We start from the raw sequence: 20,423 nt of genomic DNA on the forward strand, positions 1-20,423 counted from the left end.
ACCTCTACAAAAATATGGGGAGGTGGAAGATGGGAGCACGAGACCCGCCGAGTTTAACACCCCTGAGGTCAGACAGATCCCTAAACAGGACCCGTCCAAGCTCTATCCGGCACAATAGGGGAACCCAGGAGTCCAAAACAAAATTTCAACAGTACTAGGAGGGGAGCCGAATTAGTCTTACCACCTGCTTTAGCGGAGACTGAGGAAGACTGAGTTGCTAGGCAAATTCTAGCCTGATATACAAGTTTGTGCTCAGTCTCCACCTGCTGGTAACAGTGAGGCATATAACCCATATTGCCGTAGCTTGTGGCTTCGCACTTCTTTGCTTTATCCTGTCCCAAATTATTTCTCAAATCGGAATGAATGAGTTCAAAGGAAGAGAACATTCTTTTATGCCAGCAGAAGAAACTACATCTGTTAAAAGTAAAGTAATTATTTCAACACTTTCTAAATCTAAGTTCTTAATAAGTGACCACCAGATCAATAGTGTGACTTTCTTTAAAACATTATTGGGAAACATATATTCCTTCTGAAGTCTATTATAGCTGGCATTACAAATGTGTGATAGCTATGACATAGGTATCAAGGAAACTCCTCTCCTTCGGCACTCAAGGTTTGACCCTTTCCTGCATATTGATAATATTTGCAAGAAAATGAGCTGGAGATAGTGCTTGTCCCATTCATATTTTGTTTAATGCTTGTAATTTAATTCTTCTGTTGTGATATTAATGGGAAGTACTTCTTTTTTAAGATTTTTTTTTAACTTTTTTGCTTGGGAACCGGTGACCTCAAATGCTCACTGTTGTTTGACTTTAGAACTAGTCTTGTCACTCCAACTATTCAATGAGCTATCACTGGTCAGATATTTTTTCATCAATATTCATTAAATTTTTTATTTTAATTATATATCCTTATTGATAAAAGGTAGCCCTATTAGTTGGTTATTTCTTTTCAATTAAATTCTTGATATAGAAATTAATAGTAGTCACTGCTTTTGTTCCTCCTGCTATATTTTCTATAATATACTTAGCTTTCATCCATATCGAGTTGCCAGTGATGTTCACTCTCTGTTGTTAGGAACGATAAATCAAATGTAATATAATGTTGCTCAACGGAGCGTCCCCGTTTCACTCCCCTTGGAGCTTCTTCAGGAGATAATCTTTAACCACTATTAACTGTTAACCAGCTTTAGGTTTTTATTCAGTTTCTTTCAAAAAATCTGCTATAGGGACTCAATAGTTTTCCCGTACGGGCACCAATGGCCTAATGGTTTCGTCAAGAAATTAAATTCGATTGTAATTTAATTCTATCATTGTGCAGTTCTGTTTTTAAGTGCTCACTTGGTTCCTTCCAAATTTCAACAACAGCAATAAAACAGCTATTTTTCTGTATTTTTTTTTATTTTTTAAAACTTCAGAAATGGGTTTCAGGTTTTCCAGCATATCTTCAACATTTCTCTTAAACCTGATGTTGAGGGAATTGGCCGTAACAATGCCATCTATTTTCTCTCAATTTTGTTCACAAACTATCATCAAAATAGGCCAGTTCTTGATATACTGCTTGTGGAAGCATTAGCTTGGTTCCACCCATTCTTTTCAGAGCTGCAAAATGATTGTTATGTAAGTATTTAGCAATTTCAATTACATTAGTCTTTAGTCCGCATCTGGAGTACTGCGTCCAATATTGGTCACCGTATCTTAAGGATATGGCGTTACTCGAGAGGGTTCAGAGGAGAGCGACATGTCTGATAAAAGGGATGGAAAACCTCTCATATGCTGAGAGATTGGAGAAACTGGGTCTCTTTTCCCTGGAGAAGAGGAGACTTAGAGGGGATATGATAGAGACATACAAGATCATGAAGGGCATAGAGAGGGACATATTCTTCAAACTTTCAAAAAATAAAAGAACAATAGGGCACTCAGAAAAGTTGAAGGGACAGATTCAAAACAAATGCCAGGAAGTTCTTCTTTACCCAACGCGTGGTGGACACTTGGAATGCACTTCCAGAGAATGTAATAAGGCAGAGAACGGTACTGGAGTTTAAGAAAGGATTGGACAATTTCCTGCTGGAAAAAGGGATAGAGGGGTATAGATAGAGGATTACTGCACAGGTCCTGGACCTGTTGGGCTGCCGCGTAAGCGGATTGCTGGGCACGATGGACCTCAGATCTGACCCAGCGGAGGCATTGCTTATGTTCTTATTTCTGGGGTTGTGATTCAAATCCCGGACTGCTCCTGTGTCCCTGGGCAAATCACTTAATCCTCCAGTTCCCCAGGTGCATCAGATAGGGACAGATAGGGAAAAATGCTTCAGTACCTGAATAATTTGTAATCCACATAGAATTGTAGATATGGAGAATATAAATAAATAATTAAAAATAAATAAAAAATTTCTGAGGCGCTAAAGTCTTTGGCTAGGAGGTGCAGCAAATGAGCACTGCAGCTATATGTTGTTAGCTTGGTATTTTCTTCATGCTCTTCTAAATGTCTTCTCATATAAATTTGCAGCATTGTGATTATATTTGTTCAAATTTTATTATAGCTTTTGCTGCTACTTGTAAAGTATTCTGCTTTATGGGCATTTCCTGAGGTATCAATTGTTTCTGTAAGAAAGGTATTCCCTTCTATTATTATACAAGCACATGCAACAGGATCATTATGAACATTATTCTATCCCATCAAGACTTAGGTCTAGAGAGTAAAATTGTTAACCTGTTGCACATTGCTCCATTTTTTTGTCTTACACTTTATCCAGCAATTTCCTGCAACATCTGCTCTGCTGAGTGGACTGTATCCTGGTCTCAGTGACTGAACCATATTAATGAAGTGCAGATTTTTAATCAGATGGAAAGAAGAATTTGTCACATAAATTGGGCAATTTTTTCATCAGTTACCTCCTTTTTTTTTTTTCTAATATGCTATTGTTGTTTTTTATCACAAACTTATCTATGGTGGTTCCTGGAGATTTTTTCTTTCTTTTAAGTGATATACCGTGGATATGTTTTGTATTTGATGTGACTGAAACACTATCCTGGACAGATAACTCTGTAGAATGGTGATTTCGAAGGTGGATAGTGTCTAGAAATCTTTAGGTTGATGATAGATTTCCCTAAACAAAAAAGTCAATGCTGTTATTTTTAATTTTTTTTAAAAAAATTTCTTCTGTGTTTTGAGCCATTTGGTGCAATCCCTTAGTGAGGGTCAAGAATTTTGTGTTTGGTGAAGACTGCTGATGGAGAAGTAATAGTGCAGCCTTTGATAAAGCTGGAGGCCAAACAGGGCCGCTGTTGGGGGTTTTTGTGAATGCGAGATAAAGAATACAGCTGGACTTTGGATTTTACAACTGTTATGTTTGTGAGTTAAGAACTTAAGAATAGCCTTACTGGGTCAGACCAGTGGTCCATCAAGCCCAGTAGCCTGTTCTCACAGTGGCCAATACAGGTCACTAGTACCTGGCCAAAACTCAAGGTGTAGCAATATTCCATGCTATCAATACAGGACAAGCAGTGGCTTTCTCCATGTCTTTCTCAATAACAGGCTATGGACTTTTTCTCCAGGAACTGTCCAAACCTTTCTTAAAACCAGCTACGCTATCCGCTGTTACCACGTCCTCTGGCAACACGTTCCAGAGCTTAACTATTCTCTGAGTGAAAAAAAATTTCCTCCTATTGGTTTTAAAAGTATTTCCCTGTAACTTCATCAAGTAACTACCCTAGTCTTTGTCATTTTTGATAGAGTGAAAAATCGATCCACCTGTACCCATTCTACTCTACTCAGGATTTGGTAGATTTCAGTCATATCTCCTCTAAGCCGTCCCCTCCCCTCAGCCGTCTCTGTACTTAAAGACACATTTTTGCAAAGATAACACACACTCGACCAGAGTGGACACAGTGGCGACGACCAACAAATTGGAATCACTAAGGGTTAAATTACCAGGAAGGAATGAGCCCGAAATAAAGATGGGCCTGTACTATCATCCACCTGGGCAAACCAAAGCAAATGATGAAGAAATGACAGCTGAGATGAGGCGAGAATGCAAAAGCGGTAACACGATTGTTATGGGAGACTTCAACTATCCCGGGATAGACTGGAGTCTTGGAAACTCAAAATGCGCTAGGGAGACTGGTTTCCTGGAGGCTATACAGGACTGCTTCATGGAACAGCTTGTCAGAGAACTGACGAGAGGGATTGCCACCCTGGACCTAATCCTCAATGGGCTAAGACAGGGGTAGGGAACTCCGGTCCTCGAGAGCCGTATTCCAGTTGGATTTTCACGATTTCCTCAATGAATATGCATTGAAAGCAGTGCATGCAAATAGATCTCATGCATATTCATTGGGAAATCCTGAAAACCCAACTGGAATACGGCTCTCGAAGACCGGAGTTCCCTACCCCTGGGCTAAGAGGACCTGCAAAGGAAGTGGAAGTTGTGGGACCGTTGGGAAACAGCGATCACAATATGATCAAATTCAAAGTTGAAGTAGGAATATCGAAGGGAAGAGAACCACAGCGACAACTTTTAACTTAAAGAAAGGAAACTAAAAAGCGATGAGAGTAATGGTAAGAAAGAAACTTAGGAACAGCACAAAGAAATCGCAGACTATAGAGCAAGCCTGGACTTTATTCAAGGACATGTTGAGCGAAGCGCAAAATCTGTATATCCCCAGATTTAGAAAAGGATGCAAAAAGAACTGAACAAAAGACCCGGCGTGGATAACCAAAGATGTGAAGAAAGCGATAGGAGACAAGAAACATTCATTTCGGAAATGGAAAAAGGACAAAACCGGGGAGAACTGGAAATAATAATAATAATAACTTTATTTTTGTATACCGCCATACCCAGGGAGTTCTAGGCGGTTCACATCAATTAAACAAAACTTTATAAGAAATTACAATAAACTATCTTTACAAGTAAAGAAGGTATTGGAACAAAATTAACAAGAAATTACAATTGATCATGGTAACAGTTGATCATAATTACAGGCAATGAGGTGATAAAGATGGGCATGCGAGGGGGGGGAATGAGTAGGTCATTGGAGTTAGTGAGATGGGGGAGATCAAAAAGAGGGGGGAGGGGACTGGGAGAGTTGGGTCGTTTGAGGGAGGGGAGAGAGAAATGGAAGAGATGGGATTAGGGATATTGAGCGTGGAATAAATGTGTTTTGAGTGTTTTTCGGAAATCAAGGTAGGAGTACAGGAAGCATCAAAAAGAATGTCACCACGTGGTTAGAAGAGCAAAAAGAGAATATGAAGAGAGGCTAGCCAGGGAGCACGAAATTTCAAACCGTTCTTCAAATATGTTAAAGGGAAGCAGCCGGCAAGGGAGGAGGTGGGACCGCTGGATGAAGGAAATAGGAAAGGAATGGTGAAGGAGAAAAAAGAAGTGGCGGATAGACTAAATATGTTCTTTTTGTCAATATTTACAAAACATCCAACGTGCCGGATCCTGAAAAAATCTTCAAAGGAGATCAAGCAGAAAAATTAACATCCATGGAGGTAAGCCTTGAAGACGTACATAAGCAGATACATATATTAAAAACTGACAAATCTCCGGGCCCGGATGGAATCCACCCCAGGGTACTGAAAGAACTAAAGGAGGAAATAGCGGAACTAATACAGCAGGTTTATAACCTATCCCTGAAAACAGGCATGATCCCGGAAGATTGGAAGATAGCTAATATTACACCCATCTTCAAAAAAGGATCGAGAGGTGACCTGGGGAACTACAGACCGGTAAGTCTGACTTCGGTTCCAGGGAAGATGGTGGAAGCGCTGATAAAAGACAGCATCGATGAGCATCTAGAAAGAAATAAACTGATGAAAACAAGCCAACATGGCTTCTGCAAGGGAAGATTGTACCTAACGAACTTATTGCACTTCTTTGAAGGAATTAATAAATGGATGGACAAAGGGGATCCCATAGACATCGTATACTTAGATTTCCAAAAAGCCTACTACGGAAACTGAAGAACCATGGGGTGGAAGGAGAAGTACATAGATGGATCAAAAATTGGTTGGCGGGTAGGAAGCAAAGGGTAAGAGTGAAGGGCCACTACTCTGACTGGAGGAGGGTCACGAGTGGTGTTCTGCAGGGGTCGGTACTCGGACCGCTGCTGTTCAATGTATTTATAAATGATCTAGAAACAGGGATGAAGTGCAAAGTAATAAAATTCACAGACGACACTAAACTATTTAGTGGAGTTGGGACCAAAGAGGACTGTGAGGATTTACAAAGGGACCTGAACAAACTAGAAGAATGGGCGACAAAATGGCAGATGAAGTTTAATGTGGAGAAATGTAGTCTTGCATATAGGAAAAGGAAACCTGAATTACAGCTATACGATGGGAGGGCTGGTAATGGGTGAAAGTACCCTAGAAAAGGACTTGGGGGTGATGGTGGACAGGACAATGAAGCCGTCGGCACACTGCGCAGCGGCCTCTAAGAAGGCGAATAGAATGCTAGGTATTATCAAGAAAGGTATTACAACCAGAATGAAAGAAGTTATCCTGCCGTTGTATCGGGCGATGGTGCGCCTGCATCTGGAGTACTGCGTCCAGTATTGGTCGCTGTACCTTAAGAAGGATAAGGTGATACTCGAGAGGGTTCAGAAAAGAGCGACACGATTGATAAAAGGTATGGAAAACCTCTCATATGCTGAAAGATTAGAGAAACTAGGACTCTTTTCCCTGGAAAAGAGGAGGCTTAGAGGGGTCATGATCATGAAGGGCATAGAGAAAGTGGAGAGGGACAGATCATGAAGGGCATAGAGAAAGTGGAGAGGGACAGATTCTTCAAACTTTCGAAAACTACAAGAACGAGAGGGCATTCGGAAAAATTAAGAGGGGACAGATTCAGAACCAATGCTAGGAAGTTCTTCTTCACCCAAAGGGTGGTGGACATCTGGAATGCACTTCCAGAGGGTGTGATAGAAGGGATTAGATCAGGGGTGCCCACACTTTTTTGACTCGCGAGCTACTATTAAAATGACCAAGTCAAAATGATCTACCAACAATGAAATTTTAAAAAAACACAACGCACACTGTACGCATAGAATTGTTATTTATCATTCCTATTCCTGGGTTTTTTCAAAGAGGTCAAAGCAGATGACTCTATGCACTGTCACCTCAGTAACAACCATACAAAAATAGACAAATACCCACCCCCTCCCTTTTTACTAAACCATAATAGCATTTTTTAGCGCAGGGAGCTGCACTGAATGCCTAGCGCTGCTCTTGACGCTCATAGGCTCCCTGCGCTAAAAACAACTATTGCGGTTTAGTAAAAGGGGACCATATTGTAAAATATAGACAGCAGATATAAATTCAGACACATTTTGATCACTAAATTTAAAATAAAATCATTTTTCCTACCTTGTCTGGTGATTTCATGAGTCTCTGGTTGCACTTTCTTCTTCTGACTGTGCATCCAATCTTTCTTTCAGCCTGTATGCTTCCTCTCCTCCAAACCTCATTCCCTCCCCCAACTTTTTCTTCCTCTCTCCCTGCCCTTTCTTTCTTTCTCTCTTCATGCCCCCTTTCTTTTTTTCCTGTTTCTCTTCTTTCCTTCTGTCTCCCTGCCTGCGCCCCTTTCTTTCTTTCTCCCTGCCCTTCCCCAAGCCACTGCCGCTGCCATCGGGGAACAGGACCCAAATGCCACCAATGGATAACAGGCCCCAAAGCAGCCGACGCCACATGCTCTCTCTGCTTCGGGCCGATCAATCTTCCTCTCTCCGAAGTCAATTCTTCCGTCGGAGAGGAAGTTCCGCCCAGCCAGGCAGCGATTGGCTGGCCCGAACTTCCTCTCCGACGGCAGAATTGACGTCGGGGAGAGGAAGATTGATCGGCCCGATAGATCGCCAAGGCAAAGGGAGTCCTGGATGAATGACTCACTTTGCCTTGGCGAGCTACCGGTCGATCACGATCGACCTATTGGGCACCCCTGGATTAGATGATTTCCTGAAAAAAAAGGAATAGAAGGGTATAGATAGAGGATTACTATACAGTTCCTGGACCTGATGGGCCGCCGCGTGAGCGGACTGCTGGGCATAATGGACCGCTGGTCTGACCCAGCAGAGGCACTGCTTATGTGATATATTTAAAGTGGAGTTTTTTTGACCAATGACTGGAGAAGCTCCTTTATATAAACTATATTCAGTCTCATGAAGTTGGACTTCTTGGAGCAAGAAATGAGGTCTTTTTGTCTTCACTATTTGAAACTTGTGCAATCTCTATTGATATAATTGCTAATGTGCTTAGCCTGTTTTCTGGTTATACTCTATATATCTTTTAGGCTTTGCTAGTAAGATTATATAGTTTATTTAAACATAAGAACATAAGCAGTGCCTCCGCCGGGTCAGACCACAGGTCCATCCCGCCCAGCAGTCCGCTCCTGCGGCGGCCCAAAACAAAGACCTGTCTGAATCATCAGAAGGGGCTCCCTTGCCACCTTGGTTTCCCATTTAAGTCCTGCCTTCCTATCGAAGTCCTAGCCCTCCGGTCTTGCACATGCACGACCAGGTTAGTTTATACTCATTACCTGATTTACTTCCTATACTTGTGTTACATCCCAGCTCCTCCCTCAGTATCCCACGATCCCTTTATCCCTCAGGAATCCATCCAATCCCTGTTTGAATCCTTGTACCGTATTCTGCCTGATCACTTCCTCCGGTAGCGCATTCCAAGTGTCCACGACCCTTTGGGTGAAAAAAAACTTCCTTGCATTTGTTTTGAACCTGTCTCCCTTCAGTTTCTCAGAATGTCCCCTCGTATTTGCTGTCCCCTTCAGTCTAAAGAATCTGTCCCTATCCACCTTCTCTATGCCCCTCATGATCTTGAAGGTCTCTATCATATCTCCCCTGAGCCTCCTTTTCTCCAGAGAGAAGAGCCCCAGCCTATCCAGCCTCTCGGCGTATGAGCAGTGTTCCAGCCCTCTTACCAATTTCGTTGCTCTCCTTTGGACTCTCTCAAGTACCGCCATGTCCTTCTTGAGGTGCGGCGACCAATACTGAACGCAGTATTCCAGATGTGGACGCACCATCGCTCGATACAATGGCATGATGACTTCCCGTGTTCTGGTTGCTATGCCCTTCTTTATGATGCCCAGCATCCTGTTGGCTTTTTTCGAGGCTGCTGCGCACTGTGCAGATGGCTTCAGTGATGCATCCACCAGCACACCCAAGTCTCTCTCGAGTCTGCTGTCTCCCAACAATACCCCCCCTAATTTGTAGCTGAACAACGGGTTCTTTTTCCCTATATGCATGACCTTGCATTTGTCCACGTTGAAGCGCATTTGCCATTTGTTTGCCCAGTCTTCCAGCTTGTCCAGGTCCCTTTGTAGGTCCTCACACTCCTCACTGGTCGTAACTCTGCCGCACAGTTTGGTATCGTCTGCGAATTTTATAACCTCACACTTTGCCTCCTTTTCCAGGTCATTGATGAATATGTTAAAGAGTAAAGGCCCCAGCACCGATCCCTGTGGCACACCACTCGTGACTCCCTGCCAGTCAGAATATTGACCCTTTACTCCAACCCTCTGCAGTCTTCCCGACAACCAGTGCTTGATCCATCTGTGCACATCCCCTCCCACCCCATGGTTCCACAGCTTCTTAAGTAGCCTTTCATGTGGCACCTTGTCGAAAGCCTTTTGAAAGTCGAGGTAAATGATGTCTATGGGCTCTCTTTATTACTTTAGTGTGATTATAATTATTTATCGATACCATTTCTCCTCATTTAGTATTGCTCACTGTATATACTGCCTAAAAATGGAATATTTGCTTGTTTGTCAACGCTTTATTTATTCACTAGTGTTTAAGCCCGTTAACATTAACGGGTGCTAGAATAGATGTGTAGACTTTTAGCACAATGGCGTTTCTTTCTTTCTTACTTTATGTTTTTTATCTCTCTCCCTGCCCCCCTTTCTTTCTGTCTCTGTCCCCCTGTGTGTCTCTGTCTCTTCCCTGGCCCCCTGTCTTACTGTCTCTCTCCCTTGCTGTCTGTCAGTCTTTCTTCTCCCTTCATGAGTGTGGGGCAGTTGTAAGCGCGCATGCGCACTCCTTCCAGCCAAGGACATACAGAACACGCAGGTAGGAGTGCGCATGCGCCGCTTAGGGTTTTATTATCTAGTCATTAAGCCCGTTACATTAACGGGTGCTAGAATATATGTCTGTCTGTCTCCCTCCCACTGACTCTCTCTCTCCCTGGCCCCCTTTCTCTGTCTGTCTTTCTGTCCCTCTCCCTGCCGCTATGTCTTTCTTTCTGTCTCCCTCCCTCCCGCTGTCTGTCATTTTTCCCCATTTCCCTGTGCAGCAGCATTTCCTTCCCAATTCCCTATGCAGCAGCAACAGCATTTCCCTCCTATTCCCCCCTTTCCTGTGCAGAAGCAGTAGCGGTATTTCCCTTCCCCTCCAAGTCCCTGTGTAGCAGTAGCAGCATTTTCCCCTACCCCCCTTTCCCTTCTCTTACCTTACCCTTCCCTGCTCCGTTCGGCCCCTCCCCTTCTTTTACTGCTGTTGTCCTGCTCGATCTGGCCTGCTCCTGACCCTCCCACCGCCGACAAACCTTCGGGCTCCAGCCACATAGGCAGCACTTTAAACACGCTGCTTCGCAGCCTTCTACTGCCGATTTCCTCTCCTGCGTCTGTCTCCGATGATGTCATCAGAGACACGGCAGAGGAAATCGGCAGTAGAAGGGCGCGAAGCAGCGGGTTTATAGTGCTGCCTACGCCGCTGGATCTGGGAGGTTTGTGGAGGGTCAATGGGCGGAGCAGAGCCGGGAGGTTTGTGGAGGGTCAACGGGCGGAGTGGGGCTGCTCTCCTCCAGTCAGTTGCTGCCACTGGTGCTGCCTACGCCGCTGGAGCTGGGAGGTTTGTGGAGGGTCAACGGGTGGAGCGGGGCTGCTCTCCACCACTCAGTTGCTGCCACTGGAATGCAAACAGGGCCGCAAGTGTGAGGCAGTTGTAGTCGCGTATGCGCACTTCTTCAGGCCACGGACATACGGAATACGCAAGTAGAAGTGCGCATGCGCGGCTTAGGCTTTTATTATAGAGATAACAAATATTATTAAAATGATGGTAACATACGGCGATAATAACAAATCTACTTTTATTCAAATATGATAGTTGTTCAAGGCAGTCTTTAAGAAATGTGATGAAATCAAAACATTTACCAACTTGAAGATCCTTCCTGTTCAACAAACATGTTCTTTTTGTCATTTTCATCAAAGCACTTCTCATAATGTTTCATTCAGGCTACCAGGCTTTGCATTTTTTGTTGCAGGGTTTGCATTTTGTATGCATGCTTGCCTTACCCATAAGTAGTAGAACTTCATTAAAATAGTCTCAGACTGGGTCTCTTTTACAGCCTGCTGCCATTACAGTGGCACCTCGGAATCCGAATGCCCCAAAACTCGAACGCTTTGGAATCCGAACTTTTTTTGTAGTAAATTTTGCCCCAGAATCCGAACTCTGCTTTGGAATCCGAACACCCTGTACATTGTATTTGTGTGTTTCTGCCCCAGAATCTGAATGCTGCTTTGGAATATTTGTTAATATTTTACCTTAAAATCCAGTGTATTTATTGTTAAAATTTGAGTTTGTGGGACCCAGGAAAGGATTAATCCAGTTTCTATTATTTTCAATGGGAAAAAAATTGTCTTGGAACTCGAACAGGGTTCTGGAACGGATTAAGTTCAGATTCCAAGGCATCACTGTATAGGATTTCTCCTCCAAGGAGAGAATAATATGATAAACCTCTGGCTACACACACAAAGATCCCAAGATCTCTGGAGTATTCTGCTCAAAAGGTTTCACTTTCATTTTTACTACTTGTCCCACCCTCCTCACTCTTAGTTCCTTGTGCAAATATATAAACTTAGCACTTAAGAGATAAAGGGTTGATTCTGTGTACATCAATTTGCAAAGGAACAACTCTATATTTTATAACATTTTTGCTGTGAAGAAATATGTTACCTGCAAATACAGATTCACAGTTTTGAGAAGTGCATAACCAAGCATCTATGATAATATCTTCTAGATAGAAAAATTGCCCATGACATTATGAATGGATTAATGGAATTCATTTACCAAAAAAATTTAAATATTGCATGAATATATAACCTCATGCTACATAATGAAAAACTAATCTTTATTTAATGATGATTTACTTTTGGACTATAATGTATCTTAAATAGAAAACGATCTTTAGATTTTTCCTCAAAAAAGCATTTTATTTAAAAAAAATCCAATTTTTTAAAAATCATTTGTTTTTAATCTACCCTGGTTTCATCTTATTTGAGAGGCCTCAATTTGCCTTTGAAGAGAACTGCAGAATGTGCAGGGCAAAGAGACCTGGATTCTGTATAGGATGTCTTGGAAGGGCGTCCTATACAGAATCGGGCCTAGGCCCACCCAAAATAAACCCGATTCTGTAACCGACGTCCATGTTATAAACGCCGGTTACAGAACCGGGTTACTGTAGTCGCGGCCGCTATACTTATCACGGCAAGGGATCTCCCACGATAAGTATAGCGGCCGCTGTTGCCAGGCCCCCTCCCCCAATACGATCGCGGCATGAGGGAGCCCAACCCCTCCTGCCCAATGACTGCCCACCTTTTCCCAAAGATTGCCAGACCCCCCCCAACGAACACCTCCCCGGACCTGGATCCTCTCTACGAAATGCCCCAACCCCCCTCCCCGGACCCCCCCCCCAGGCTCACTTAGCAAGTTGGACAGATGGATGGGTCCAAATGAGGCGGGCCAGCCCCTCCCCTGCCCAACCCACATGAGCCTAGGGCCTGATTGGCCCAGGCACCACTGCCTACAATCGGGAAGCAGTTTACAGAATCCGGGCCTTAGTGTCTAGTGCAAGAAACATATTTATTGAAGGTGCATGAAGGTTATTTTTAAATTGATAAGAATTTTTTTTAATGTATATGAGCTTCTGATAAGGTGCAATGTAAAAAGGAGAGGGGGCTTGTCTGCAAAAGAATTTGAGAGTGGAAGTTCATCAAGTTCTATGAGATAATGAAGGGTAATTCTTGTCAGTGGTAGCTGTACTTAATGGGCAAAAAACTACATTATATGCCTAGTGATGAGCAACAGGAGTTTTTGAATATCCATTTGCCTAGGATTTTACAGAACCAGAATGTAGATCTCATAATAGGGGACAATTTCATTCTTACTCTGGCTTCTCATCTTGATAACATAGGGATAGGAGACTTATGTTAAAAGGATAGGAGGCAGCTGCAGCAACTTTTAGATATTTTTAAATGTCTGGGATTGTACATATTTTTCAATGTACATAGCTCATATTCAAGTTAGGGATCTCTTTCCTCAATTAGAGAGAGGCGGGTATAGATACGAACACATGGTCTTACCATGCAGAATTGAGTTTGGAGATGAACGAAATACATAAGAACATAACAATAACCAAACTGGGTCAGACTGATGGTCTATCTAGCCCAGTAGTTTCCAACAGTGGCCAATACAGGCCACAAGTTTCTGGCAGAACCCAAATAGTAGCAAGATTGCATGCTACCAATCCCAGAGCAAGCAGTTGTTTCCCCCATTTCTATTTCAATAGCACACTATGGACTTTTCCTCAAGAAACTTAATGAGGTGAATGAAGTGACACTTGAAGCACTGTGGGAAGGACTGAAGCAATGATGGGGTGAATTATGGAGCTTCTATGGGTTCCTAACACAAGTGGACATATACCTCACATCACATTTTTTGTGACTTTTATGGTTTTATGTTTAAGACAGCCAAGAACCCTATAAGACCCATGAGGAAGGCATTTTTATTTTGCCGAAACACAGCCCGTGTTGGGTCATTTTTATTGTATACATTATTTGGTTTCTATCCTGTGGGTCACTTGTGACTGAATACACCCTTTGTGGATTGTTTTTATGATTATTGTTTATAAGTTATCTGGACGCTTATTAAACTTCAAATTGGTACATTGATGTTCTGTTCTACAATCTTTTTGTTGGTTTGCAGCAGTGTAATAAAAACATGTGGCTCCGGACTGAAAATCTGTTGTGAACAAAAGGAGAAGCAAAAAAATACCAGAGCAGTTGAGAAGTAGAAGCATACTGAAAAAAAGTGAAGGCCCAGTATAGCAAAAATAGTGTTTATTGGTCAGTGATAGACCCGATGCGGCCACATTTAGGCAGTTGCTTCAATTGGTAGCATTTCAACTTTGCAGGGCACCCAGAAAGAACTTGTTAGAAGAGATGATTAAATAAGACCACAGTCTTAACAGTAAGATAAACAGCTTAGTCGGCAGTTACACAAACTGCTGATATAGAGGTTACTCAACTGCTCAGTGTAGTACTTAGAACAAATAGACTAGACTCCTTTGAACCAACATGGTGCTGTTTTCAGATCTAGAAAATGTTTTATTCTTGTTAAGATACTAGCGATATGGGCTGGGGAGCCTTTAGGGGGAAAAGGGTATATATTGACTAGAAGGGAGTGAAGTTTTATCTGTTGATTATATATTGGGGGGGAAGGGGGTTCATTTGCTTTTGATGGGGGAGGGGTAAACTGTTAAGTACTCATATTGATATATAGAAAAAGCCACATCTCATTGTTTTTCTGTGTATGCTTTATTATTGAAAATCAATAAAGTAAAAAAAGAAAAGAAAGAAATTGGTTTACCTTTGGAGCAAAACCAATAAACAAAGGGAAACTGCCATATACACTAAGTATAACCAAAACAAAAAACGTACTATTGATTTGTTTAGCAGGAATTCACATTCATCCAGTAAAACAATCAAAAAGACAGAAAATAATAATCAATACAAAAACTGAAGTAAACTGTCAGGGCAATCTGTGAAGAAGAAATAAGCAACGGATTGCCTTTGATTGACTGCTTTGAAGATAACAAATCAATTACGCAGGTTCCACACACAACTGTGATTTACTAAACAAGAGGAAAAGACCTCAGAAGCCTGCTGATTGTTATTATTGAAGTGCTTAATACACTAGTTAAAACAGTTTTTCAATCGGCCACAAGAGGGTTTTTTTGACCTATGATAGAGATCCTGTCCTGCTGTTAACCACAATTTGAATTCATATTCTATGTCAGTGGTCTCAAATACACGGCCCACGGGCCGCATGTGGCTCTCCAGGTTTTATTTGCGGCCCGCGATCTGGACTGGATCATTCTCTTCCTTTTGGAGCAGCAGCGTGTCTGGCCGGCTCTTTCCGTTCAAAGCAACCGTTGGCGGCTCCTTGCGCTATCCACTCCTGCATCAGAAGCCTCTCTGACATCACAACATCAGAGAGGCTTCAGACGCAGGCGCGGATCTCGCAAGGAGCTGCCACCCGCGGCTTTGAACAGAACGAGCCGGCTAGACACACTGCTGCTCCAGTGGCGTACCAAGGGGGGAGCGGTCCGCACAGCTGGTCACCCTCCACTGTTCTCCCTAAAGTGTGGCTCGTCTAGAGCAGTGGTGCCCAACCTGCTTCCCTTCCCTTCTTACCGCTTCCATCAGGGAACAGGCCGGTACCGTGCTCTTTGATCTTCCTGTTTCTCTCGCCGACCAACGTGAATTCTGACGTCGAGAGGACGTTCTGGCTAGCCAATCGCTGCCTGGCTGCCTGGAACGTCCTTTCCGACGTTAGAATTGACGTCGGGCGGTCGGCCCCGTGGAGAAGAGAAGCATGGAGATCTCGGCCTGTTCCCGATGGCAGCAGCAGCAGCCTATTCCCCAGCGGCGGTGGCATGGGGGAGGGCAGGAAGGAAGAAAGAAAGAAGGGGGGGACAGGGAGCCATAAACAAAGCAAAAAATGGGACACAGAATCAGAGACAGACATAGAGAAAGAAAGAAAAAGTTGGGGGAGGGAATGAGGTCTGGAGGAGAGGAAGGGAATAAATATTGGATGCACAGTCAGAAGAATAAAGTGCAACCAGAGACTCATGAAATTACCAAACAAAGGTAGGAAAATGATTTTATTTTCAATTTAGTGATTGAAATGTGCCAGTTTTGAGAAAGAAAAGATATTAAACTTTAAATGTGAGTGCTGCAGAAAAAATAGAGTACTTGGAGGGCCGCAGAAAAAATAGTTAATGTCTTATTAAAGAAACTAGTGTTTAAGCCCGTTACATTAACGGGTGCTAGAATATATGCCTGTCTGTCTTTCTTTATTTATGTCTCTCTCCCTGCTCCTGTCTCTTTCTTCCTTTCTTTCTGTCTCTCTCCCTCCTGCTATTTTTCTCTCTTTCTCCCTGGCACCCTTTGTCTGTCTTGTCTTTCTTTCTGTCTGTCTCTCTGGTCCCCTGTCTGTCTTTATTTCTGTCTGTCTCTCTCCCTGGCCTCCTTTGTCTGTCTGTATTTCTTTCTGTGTCTCTCCCCCCCCCCACACACACACACTTTCCTTTGCAGAAGCAGCAGTGGTATTTCCCTTCCCCTCTAGGTCCCTGTGAAGTAGTAGCAGCATTTTCCCCCACCTCCCATTCCCTTCTCTCCCCCCCCCACGTTCCTTTGCAGAAGCAGCAGTGATATTTCCCTTCCCCTCCAGATCCCTGTGAAGTAGTAGCAGCATTTTCCCCCACCCACCCCATTCCCTTCTCTCCCCCCCACTTTCCTTTACAGAAGCAGCAGCAGTATTTCCCTTCCCCTCCAGGTCCCTGTGAAGTAATAGCAGCATTTTCCCCCCCCCCCCCACTTTCCTTTGCAGAAGCAGCAGTGATATTTCCCTTCCCTCCAGGTCCCTGCTGAAGCAATTTCCTTCTCTTACCTGAGCTGTCCTGCTCCGTTCGGCCCCTCCCTGCGATCTGGCCTGCTCCGTTTGGCCCCTCCCCCTTCCCTTCCCGCGGGCTGGCCTGCTGCGGCTGAAGGTTTTTGTTTTAAGTTTTAAAAGTGCCGGAGGCGTCTCCACTCACAGCTGCTGATCCTCCTGAAAAGAGCAGGCTGCGATGGTAGCCAGCTTTAGCGAACCTCGCAGGCCGCTCTCCAACTCGGTAGCACGTTCCCTCTGACGCAATCCCGTGCGTCAGAGGGAACGTGCTACCGAGTTGGAGAGCGGCCTGCGAGGTTCGCTAAAGCCGGCCACCATCGCAGGCTGCTCTTTACAGGAGGATCAGCGGTGGCGGCGAGTGAGGGCCGAGGTGTGTTTCCTGCCGAGGACGCGGACAGGGAGAGAGCTTTCCTGGCTTCCAGGGTGAGTGAGGGCGGGAGGAGGGGAGTAGCCAGAATGTTCCCTGCCGCTGGGTTGGCTGCCACGGAACACACACCACAGCGGCAGGCAACACGAAATCCTAAGTGCGCATGTGCGCTTAGTCTTTTATTATATAGGATGACAATTTTGCATAAGGTAAAACTCTTTATAGTTTATATATCTTTCCTTTTAACTGTTAAAGGAAAGTTTTATAAACTATAAAGAGTTTAACCTCATGCAAAATTGTCATTTCTTTAATAAGACATTAACTATTTTTTCTGCAGCCCTCCAAGTACCTACAAATCCAAAATGTGGCCCCGCAAAGGGTTTGAGTTTGAGACCACTGTCCTATATGGTGCAGGCTTCTGAGGTCTTTTCCTCTTGTTTAGTAAATTACAGTTGTGTGTGGAACCTGCGTAACTGATTTGTTATTCACAGTTTTGAGGTTTCCTTCCATTTTTGGCTTTCTGGTAGTTATATGCCCGCTAATATTTAGACACGAGAAAAGTCTCCCCTGACCCAGAAATAGGGAGGAGGATAGAGCCTCCGAATCTAAAAACAGCCTAAAACTGATAACTAGTGATGTGAATGGAGACCCTCAGTCTTGCAGCTGCTACAGGAAGAAATCCCAAGAGCACCAACTGCCACAATCAAAACCCAGTATGGGTACTACTTGTGAAACATCCCTGGGTTTCCAAACTAATTTTACTAGTGCACAAACGTGCTAAAAGTAAAAAATAAGTAAGGTAATAAGTGAAAAGTGGAAAAAATCATAAAGCCATAAATAGGTTCGGCTGTCTCTATCCCTCTTCCGAGGGTGAGGAGCGTCCAAAATCACCCGGGCTGGTTCAAACACTAACAATCCAAAAGCAAAAAACTTAGCTTCTTCCGATGAAATCTGGAGGGAAGAAGAACCAGCTATAAATCAACCAGTCCAACGGGGCTCCGTTTCGAGGGGAGACCACCCCTCTTCGTCAGGAACTAGCTGGATAGTGCAGTGTGCTCAACTGCCAGCTGAAGAGTAGAAGGTCTGGAATGAAAATGGTGCTATTTATAGCTTTATGATTTTTTCACGTTTCACTTATTACCTTACTTATTTTTTACTTTTAGCATGTTTGTGCACTAGTAAAATTAGTTTGGAAACCCAGGGATGTTTCACAAGTAATACCCGTACTGGGTTTTGATTGTGGCAGCTGGTGCTCTTGGGACTTGTTCCCGTAGCAGCTGTGAGATTGAGGGTCTCCATTCACATCACTAATTATTAGTTTTAGGCTGTTTTTAGGTTCGGAAGCTCTATCCTCCTCCCTATTTCTGGGTCATGGGAGACTTTTCTCGTGTTTGCTTTTCGTAGTCTTCCCCATTTTGGGATTTTTTGTATTGCTAATATTTAGAGGCATTTTGTTTCCAGATGTAGCCATTGTTATAAGTTTTATGCAGTGAATATCAGATAACTTTCCAGTCTGTATAGAAGAAAAAAGTTTTTGAAAGAAAAGTTTATTGAATAGATGAAAGATTGGCAGAATATTTATGTATGGAGTTTTTTCAGATCTGTGATGATACGGATGACAGGGTACAATGCAGTCCTGGTTGTCCATGTATGAGGTCTGTTTTTCTCCAGTTTTTGTATTGATTATTATTTTTTGTCTTTGATTGTTTTACTGGATGAATGTGAATTCCTACTAAACAAATCAACATTACCTTTGGAGCAACCACAACAGATAAACTTACAACAGGATGAGCTCCTTTTTTTTCTACGCATAGCCCTGAACCTCTCCCCAGGGTGGATATACTACTAGTACTGTTTTTCATTTCTATATGTTGCAAGACATACTGTATATGATTGGAGCAAGTATATATGTCAACAGGCAATTTTGTTTAAGTATTCGTGAACTGCCTTTGCAAAATAGGAAATACATGCATACTTTTCAAGCCTGCCCAGAACATATGTGCTGCAGGTATATGGGTGTAGATAGTGGCCTTTCTAAAAATTGCTGCGTTAATTGCTGCTATCATAGAGGTGTCCTTAGCACATTTACCTCTGTATTGTACAGGCCATATACTTTGATCCCTGAAGCAGGTATTTTGAGCAGGGTTTTTCTGCTCAATTGTGCTCTCTCTTGCTCAATTGCACCATTTTTGCCTGACATTGTTTTATAAATTTAGGCCTTTGGCCTTTTAATAAAATCAATCACTATAAAGGGAATATAGAACTTTTTTTCCCTCTGGCTCCCCTTCATTTTTTTTTTTTTGTGGAAAACATCTCTACTCATGATATTTGTCACTGGACTTTTGGTATAGGATTTTGTCTCTTTTTTGTGTGTGTAGTCAAGCAAGCAATTCTAAAATTGCCTAATTAAGATGATGTCCATCTGAAAATATAGCTGGCTAGATTCAGCTGAAAATAAACTTAATATTACTTGCCATACTTTTCTGGCAAAGCTCAGTCATTTTTTGAAAAACTGGCTTACAAAGGTCTCTACTAAGCTTTTTATTTCATAGTAATGTTCAGATTAGTACTCCATATAAAAATATCAACAGATTTTTCCTCACTGTGGAATTATCTTAATTATAAGATAGAGTGCTACTGTAGTGATTGCCAGTCAGGCCCATATTCTCTAAACAGTGCCTCCAAAGTGCCGTTTAAAAGAGAACTTAAAATAAATTTGAATGCACCTAAATAAACAGCACCATAATTGCTCCTCTGGAGGCGCTTTACACTGCCTAAAGTCACTATAGACATGGCTAATGCCGAAAGTGGCATTAAAGTGCTGAAAGCGCCTACATAGAAGCACCTACATAGGTGCGATTCACGTCAAAGGTAAGCACTGGAAGTGTAATCTTTGAAAACCCTGGCCTAAACTTTTGGCACCTACCTTTGCCATAGGTGCAATTCTCTAAACCAGTGGTTTCCAACCCTCTCCTGGAGGACCACCAGGCCAGTCGAGTTTTCAGGATAGCCCTAATGAATATGCATGAGAGAGATCTGCATATAATGGAGGTGCCAGGCATGCAAATCTGCCCCATGCATATTCATTAGGGCTATCCTGAAAACCCGACTGGCCTGGTGGTCCTCCAGGATAGGGTTGGGAACCACTGCTCTAAATAGTGCTGTCGAGTGATCTATATACAATCGGCAGCCACCGATAATGCCATTTAGAAAATCCAGGCCTCTGTGCTTATTAGTTGATGGACATATAGCTAGGAATTGCATTCTTGTGTATAATGCTGCTGGTTTTCTGTTTCATATTTTTAAATTTCTAA

At 43.0% G+C, this 20,423-nt stretch overlaps 1 protein-coding gene across 7 annotated transcripts in view; it reads left to right on the forward strand.

The window, feature by feature from the left end:
• PIGM (phosphatidylinositol glycan anchor biosynthesis class M) overlaps positions 1-20,423 on the forward strand; it is a 97,104-nt gene that overhangs the window by 41,285 nt on the left and 35,396 nt on the right. Inside the window, exon 1 of one of the 7 annotated variants that reach the window (XM_033929695.1) lies at positions 9,599-9,655. The exons of the other annotated variants lie outside the window; for them this stretch is intronic. Within the exon in view, the coding sequence (XP_033785586.1) occupies positions 9,620-9,655 (36 nt within the window). The 5' untranslated portion in view covers positions 9,599-9,619. Of the gene's footprint in view, positions 1-9,598; positions 9,656-20,423 lie in introns of those variants that run through there. 7 annotated transcript variants of the gene reach the window in all.

The sequence above is a fragment of the Geotrypetes seraphini genome, chromosome 2 (assembly GCF_902459505.1).
Source record: "Geotrypetes seraphini chromosome 2, aGeoSer1.1, whole genome shotgun sequence".
NCBI classification, from domain to species: Eukaryota; Metazoa; Chordata; class Amphibia; order Gymnophiona; family Dermophiidae; genus Geotrypetes; species Geotrypetes seraphini.